This window comes from Lycium ferocissimum, chromosome 2 (genome assembly GCF_029784015.1).
Source record: "Lycium ferocissimum isolate CSIRO_LF1 chromosome 2, AGI_CSIRO_Lferr_CH_V1, whole genome shotgun sequence".
NCBI lineage: Eukaryota > Viridiplantae > Streptophyta > Magnoliopsida > Solanales > Solanaceae > Lycium > Lycium ferocissimum.
The window spans coordinates 62787367-62795033 of NC_081343.1; the positions used below are offsets into that span (position 1 = coordinate 62787367).

Consider the following 7667-nt stretch of genomic DNA (forward strand, 5'->3'; position numbering starts at 1 on the left):
ATTTGTAATTATTGATCATTTTCCTTCCACTTATACTCTGTTCTCAGCAAATTCTATCATTTTCCATAAAATCTGTGTTACTTTCGAGTAAAAGCTGTGTGCAGTTTTGGAAAATTCGCTATACTAGAATCAAATGTGCTTGTATTTTTCTGGTATTATTATTGAGCAGTTCATTATGTTATTTGTAATTACTGATCATTTTCCACTTATACTCTGTTCTCAGCAAAATGCAGAACGAAAATCCTTCAAGTGATGGCCTTAACACCAGCACCATTGATGTCAACAAAAACTATACTTCCTCTGATGCAACTTCACCACACTTGGCTGATAATCCATTTCTCTCACCTACTTCAACTCACCAATTCGATTCCTCTGAATTCATGCCCAATTTCTACTCAACTTTCTCTCGTAGCTCAAATTCACCTTCCTTAACCTCCTTTGACGATACTGATGACCTCGTTGATCACCACCGCCTCCATCAACCTAGCTACGTTCTCGAGTACCAGCAACTCTACAATCGCTACACTCTCTGCCTTGCTCATCTACAGGAATCTATCAAAGAAGTTGAAGCTCTTCATCAGGAGAATGAATCTCTCAGGCTTGTTAACACCGATTTGGATCGACGCCTTAGCCTCCTCACTCAGGCTACCATACAAAACTGCCTTCTCTCTGATTTCAATCGTTTCGGTTTGGGAGTCAATCATGATAATCAAACCCCTGATCCCAGACCTCCGAACATCAGGCAGGGAAACGTCAACGTGGTGGAACCAAACAGGCCTGAGCGAAGGAACGTCGAACAACGAGTCTCGCTCCCTAAGAGCATTTCTGTCCGCTCGAGCGGTTATCTCAAGTTGAAAGCACAAGGTGGAGGAAACAATGGAGGTCCCAGCCAGGGAAAAACTAAGCAAAAATCTACAAATCCACCACTTACTGAATCTGTGAGTGAAAATATTCATTCCCCTTTCGTATTCATCAGTCAATATAATCGGTTAATTCTGAGTTACCATATGAATTTTTGATACGTATTTGGTTTGATTTCAGTTTCATAATGTGTCAATTGTTAAGTTGGCGTAAGTTTCCTACTATAAATATGAGTGATGCTATCTATTTTCGTATTGTGAAGATTGTAGAGATATTTATGAATAAAATAATTTCCTTCGCCTAAGGAGTCGGTTCAGTGCAATTTGATTGCTAATTTGGCTTTTATTATGCCTTTTTTCTTTCTGGTTGGTGTGTGGCTGTAGCAGCAAAGAGTGTATGTTCCAGGAGGGAAGAAGGAAGAGGAGGCAGTAGAGTTTGATGTTTACAACCAAGGGATGTTCAAGACAGAGCTGTGCAACAAATGGCAGGAGACTGGGACTTGCCCTTATGGAGAAAACTGTCAGTTTGCTCATGGTATCACAGAGCTGCGCCCAGTGATTAGGCATCCACGCTACAAGACTGAGGTCTGTCGTATGGTCCTAGCAGGTGATATGTGCCCCTATGGTCACCGTTGCCACTTCCGTCACTCCCTCACTGAGGAAGAGCGACGAACAGGTCCAGCCCTCTTCTGATGACTCGACTCCATATATCTTCAATTGTTTGTAGGTGCAAAACTGCAATTCTATGGTTCAATTTCGCATATTCATAAATCCCCAAAAAGCAATAAGATGGTCGATGGACAGATTTTCACGAATATTACGTGTATAAAATACTTGGACAGATAGGAAGGTTATGTTATGAGGATTATATTTGGAGTGACACCTGGCTACCTGCCCAAGTCACAACGCACGCACTCAGCAAAATAGAAAAATTACGGACGAGGTTTTTGGAGTTGGAACTGGAGACGTATATAGAGAAATTCTAAGTTCTTTTGTTGGTTGTTAGCTAATATTTCAATTTTCAAGTGTTCATGTCGAGCATGTACCACTTGTGGCAAGGGCATGGAGCGGTAGTAGGTGCTTAAAATCTTTGTAATGATCATAAGCTGTTTGAGGCAGTAGTCTGGCCAATTGCAACTTGGTTTATGAAGACTTACGGTGTTCAAATAAATTGAAAAATCACTTAGCTAAAAGTCTAATTAAACCGACTCGATAAATTGGTTTGTTCTTTTTAATTTGGTTCAGTGTTAAACTTCTAAAAGGGCCAAAAGGTTTGATTTGTTTTCATTCAGATAGAAAAGTTAAGAAAATCTAACCAACAAATCGACAATTAAATATGTTCACTTCTTAAATTCCATATCTTTTGTATGGTTTGTAGTAAAAAGGTTGTACTCATTTAAAATAAAAGAGTGGTTACGAAAAAGAGCATGTATATTGATTTATAAACTTTAGAAAGTGTAATATACTTTTCCTTCTCTATAATCGAAATCTATTTCTTCCATTTTCTATTATTACCAATATATTTATTCTTATTTTAACTTACTAAATACGTAATGAGTAATTTCTTTTTTTGTCACCCCTTCCCCGCCTAATTGGATAGATAATATATTTAACGGAAAAGGGTCAAATATACCCCCGTACTATGAGAAAAGGGCCAAATATACCCTTCGTTATACTTTGGGGCTATATATACCCTTGCCCTTATACTTTGGGGCCAAATATACCCCTCATCCGTTAAAGTTGTCCAAGATGGACATCCGATCCTACATGGATGCCACACATTTGATGAGGTGGATGCCACGTGGCATGTCACCTCAACACCCCTAACCCATTTTATCCCCATTCTATTTGTTCTTCCACCACTAAAATTTTCTTCCCCCACCACCATTACCGCCACCACGACCATCTCTATATCTAACGGGGGTTTGCACATGATAAGGGGATCCTTTCACCTAGATATTCAACATCAAGCCATCTCAGAATCATCTGCATTTAGAGAAATGTAAATGACAGAAAGAAAAAGATCTTCTAATTGAAATTGAAGAACACTCAAAATCATTTTGCTTCTGGTAACTTAATATTATGAAATCCTAAGATCATAATGGGTTGTCTCCGCATTAAAAAACTAACATTGGTCGAATTATCCATTTAATCACAAGATTCAATGGTACAGGGCTTTTAGAAACGGATGAAACAGAAATAAGGTAAAATTGGGAAGAGCATAGTGCCTGTCGATTGATGGAGTCATGGGTATCAAAAGCAACTCAAATTATCGAAGACAGTGCATAGCAATAACAATTACTACTAAGTACTTCATTTGAAATAAATAAATGTTCATTCCTGAACATAAACTAGATTGGATTGACATAATTTTGTGGAATCCTTTTAAGTTTGTTTCCAATTTTGCTTGTGGGTAGTGACGATGAGGGGAAAATCAAGCATGGGAAGTAGTAAATTGGAGGAAGGAATAATAATCCCAGAGGGCGTGGTCGTGGTGGCGGTAAGTGGCAATGGCGGTGGAGGGCAAGAAAATTTTAGTGATGGAAGAACAAATAGAGGAGAGGGGTAAAATGGATTAGGGGTGTTGAGGTGGCATGCCACGTGGCATCCACATCATCAAATATGTGGCAGCCACATAGGATCAAATGTCCATCTTGACAACTTTAATTCGGATGAAGGATATATTTGGCATTTCCTAAAGATAATCAAATAGTGATATTTCGCCCAAAGATAACGAAGCAAGTATATTTGGCCCTTTTCCGTATATTTAAACAAGAATACAAGCTTCAGGGAGCATTGAGCTCCTTGGCAGTTCGTTACAGTTTGCTACAAAATTACTACTATTACTCTATTACATTATGATACATTTGATATCTGTCTCTCAAAAGTAGTTCATAGAATGTCTGCATATTGCATCATTTACAACCACCAAAAGAACTACTAACAATCTAAAACCCTAGAAGGTGGTTGAGGAACTAGGAGCTCCTTAGTTTGTTATTATATTTGTTATTAACGGTAATATTCACAGCTGTTACCAAAAAAATAAATCTAAAACCATTAATATGTTTCTTTCTTAGCACCTTTCTTAGCAAAGAAGATATATTACTTTGTTCTACTTTCAATAGCTATATTTTATGACTGGATTTCCTAGCAATTGCATTAGTGACCTGTATCCACTGATGACAGAATTATGAGGAACATGCCCATATTTAATCGACTTGATTACCTTTATGGAAATTTCATCGGGCTATACTTTTTTTCTGCTACAACTTTTAGTCCTTGGATAATAACTAAAAGCCCAATAAAATTATTAGTAAAATTTAAAATATTTTTCATGAATTCAATAATTCAGTCACCTCAAAATTTGAGATGTCATTTCATTTAAGGATATTATCGGGGAGAAAAGCAAATCAAACCACATGATGAGTGCATATTATATGTTCAAAAACTATTTAGTTACAATTATTTTCCTATGGTAGTTAATTTTTACATATCAATTTATGTATTATTATTAAACACATAATAATTATATAATTTTATTCAAAGCAGGGCAAATCTTATATTATTATTCATTACACAAATAATTTACTTCTAATAATTCAGGCGTAATTAGTGCTACTAGGCCTACCAAACGACCCCCCAACAAATACTCCACATTTAAACATCGTTGGTTTTTAATTAAACAGTTTAAACTTGAAATAAATACTAACAGTCGATTAATTTTAAATAAACCTTCTTAGAACTGTGAATGACAACTACAGCAAAAAAAATTACAAAATGGCCACACCAGTCACCACGTGTCAATGTCTTGAAATCGTCCGATGATATCTTGCCGGGAAAATCGTCCAGACTTTGCAATCGCCACTGATTTGGTGCTTTCTTAAACTTTTATGTAATGGGTTTACTAGTAATGGCGATTCATTGACTTGGAGAAGGCGAAGTCAAATGGGCTGGCGTTGAATCAATGGACTTGATGGCAGCTGAAATTTAACATCAAGCGCCATGAAGAAGACTTCTTTCACATTGTTCTCAGGTAAGATTTTGCTTCTTCTTTTGTAATTTTTTTTTCTGGTTAGTAGGAATAGTTGTAGGCTTGTAGCACCAAATAAGAACATAAGAATCAACCTTTGTAAAATCACTGACCTGCTACAATTTTTACCATAATTGTCTAAAATGTTCTGAAGAAGAATTATGAAACGTGCAGATCTTTTTTTTCTTTTTCTTAGATAGACAAATCAAAATGTTCTTTGAGCCGAGCGTCTATCGGAAACAGCATCTCTACCTTCCCAAAGGTAAGGTAAGGTCTGCATACACACTACCCTCCAGACCAGTGGCGGAGCCACAGCGTTGATTAACAGAGGCGAATCTAGTAGGGTTCGATCCCACAACCTTAAGGGATTAAACCCAGCACTTAACCAGTGCTCCGCTTGGTCTAGTAAGGTCTGCATACACACTACCCTCCAGACCAGTGGCCGAGCTACAGTGTTGATTAACATAGGCGAATCTAGTAGGGTTCGATCCTACAACCTTAAGGGATTAAACCCAGCACTTAACCAGTGCTCCGCTCCGTCTAGTTTGATCATGTGTTCCTTTAGTTAATATTAGATATATTTTAAGGATTATATACATAATATACCGAGTTTAGTCGGGTGATCATGGGTTCTCGTGACCCTTTTTTATTTTTTATTTTATGACATGGGAACCCGCGGCCGCTATCCTTCGGGTGCGCACAGGGTAAACTTAGCTCCTGTGCAATAGCTCGCAAATCACACAGAAGAGGTAACCCGCACTAGGCAAGCCCCGTGCGACGAGCTCGACCTGTAAGGCAAATCCACCGCCGTCGCAGTGGTGGGGTTTCGAACCTGAGACCTCCATTATGAAAGCCCCATGCTCAACCAACTGAGCCACCCTTGCGGGTGTTTTCGTGACCCATTTTTCATACATAGATTCCCCCCTGGTGTCGAAGACGGGTTCGGCCGAACCCACAAGCTTTTATTAAAACCTTATATTTACCTTAAGAAATTTATGTAATATGTATAAATTAGTAATTTAGAACCCAGTAACTTAAAGGGATTGAATTCGGAACCCACAAACTTCAAATTCTAGCTCCCCCTCTGCTCCAGACCCCACTAACATATTGGGATTACACGGTGTTGCTATTTAAAAGGCACTTCCTCCCCAAATATGATCAATCTGGAGAAGACATGGATTTCAATAGTTCGTTAATGAAACTCCCAAAATATATACACGTGCAACGCACGTGCCGTGAAACTAGTAAAAGAAAAAACCGAAACAAATATTTTCTGTTTTTTGATGAATGGTGTGACTCCATTTGCGAGCTATTCGTCGCGGAAAAAATCAAGAACACGCCAAATGAGTAATTATTGTTCCACACTTCTTCATAAAAGAAATCTAATCAATGGTTAAATGAAGGATCATTTCCTTATCAATGATGAACATATCTTAGAACTATTCCTAATAAATTAAACGACAACTTCAAAATTAATGCCTAGTAGCTCTCAGGGGTGGGAGGCAAGGAAGAAAACAAAATATTACTTTTGCTAGGGAAAAAAACCGTACCTTTGCTTTCTGGATGATCGATTGATTGATACGAATAATTTAATTTAATTAATTTAGAATTGATATATGGAGATAATTAAAGAGACCACATGTAGACCAGTGTCATCAAAAGCGAAAAGCGCAAAAAAGCTCTAAGGTCTCTTGAGGCTTTAAGCGCAAAGCGCAAATAAAACGGGTGCTTTAATGAAAAAAAGCGCAAATGGAGAAAAAATACAAATATATATGTTTAGCCCAAGGCTAATAATAATAAGCATAAATAATAAATATTTGTCGGACAAAGAAATTGTAAAAAAATTACGATAAAGTGAAATATCAATTGTTTAGTGTCTCCTTTTCAAGAGATGCTTATTTGGCAAGGAAAAATATGACTTAAAGCCTTGATGATGACACTGAAGTGCACACTAAGCGAGGTGAAGCGCTCAACATGTTTTGAGCCTCGCTTCAGGGCTTAAGCGCGCCTTTGATAACACTGATGTAGAGAGAGAGAGAGAGAAGAGTAATTTTGTGCGCTCCAGGCAAATGAATTACACAACGGTTTGTGAGGACCCACCATGTCATCATGCCACCTACGTGCCACTTGGTACATATATTTGCCATGTGGAATGGTTACATAAGAGGAAAACTAGATAATATGGGAAGATTCTAGAGACATATGGAGATTTCTCTTGGAAGACCCTAGAATTCCATGAATTTGCATGGAAGATCCTTGGAACACTCTAGTTGTATAGAGATTTCTAGAATAGGGACTTATGTTGTAAATTTTAAGGGACGTGTATAACGATTAATATTTACGCTATAGCCCCAAGGTGAGTAGTATAAAAAGAGGGCATTCATTTGTAAAGATGATCAAGCAAAAATCACAAGTTCTCTCTAATAGAAAAAGCTTCCTTTAGCAAATTTCTCTTGTCTTCCTTATTTACCATTCTCTTAGCAATCCTAAGAGTAGAAATCTAGGCTGACTTGGCATAGTAAGATCATGAGCAAGTTGTGCAAGATCGTGAGCAAATTGTCAAGTGCCGCACGTGCGCTTAGTTGAAGACTAATGACGTGACAGGTTGGATCATTTTATAGAAGTAGTGGCTTCTCTTTTGTTCTTTTTTTTTATTTTTTATCCAACACCTATTTTTAAATTTCTTTTCTTTTGTTTTTTGTTTATTTTCTCTCTCTGAGAATTTACTAATTAGTATGCTAATTTGAGGTGTGGTTGTTTGTCCTTATCATACTGGT

General features: G+C 37.5%; 1 protein-coding gene across 2 annotated transcripts; it reads left to right on the forward strand.

Annotated features, from left to right (window-relative positions):
- The first annotated feature begins 212 nt into the window (after nucleotides 1-212).
- LOC132046673 (zinc finger CCCH domain-containing protein 14) lies at nucleotides 213-2077 on the forward strand. 2 transcript variants are annotated; one of them, XM_059437382.1, is made up of 2 exons: nucleotides 213-938; nucleotides 1245-2077. In XM_059437382.1, exons 1-2 carry the CDS (start codon nucleotides 228-230, stop codon nucleotides 1551-1553), a joined length of 1020 nt encoding a protein of 339 aa, XP_059293365.1. In that variant the 5' UTR covers nucleotides 213-227; the 3' UTR covers nucleotides 1554-2077. The 2 variants fall into 2 exon arrangements, with proteins under 2 accessions (XP_059293365.1, XP_059293366.1); XM_059437383.1 differs by having other exon boundaries at nucleotides 228-938; nucleotides 1248-2077.
- Nucleotides 2078-7667: the final 5590 nt, after the last annotated feature.

Bases quoted from the DNA above. Each gene is read 5' to 3' on its own strand.
- LOC132046673 (XM_059437382.1), top strand. From the start codon at position 228: ATGCAGAACGAAAATCCTTCAAGTGATGGCCTTAACACCAGCACCATT. The intron at 939-1,244 runs GTGAGTGAAAAT...GTGTGGCTGTAG, and splicing joins ATCCACCACTTACTGAATCT to CAGCAAAGAGTGTATGTTCC.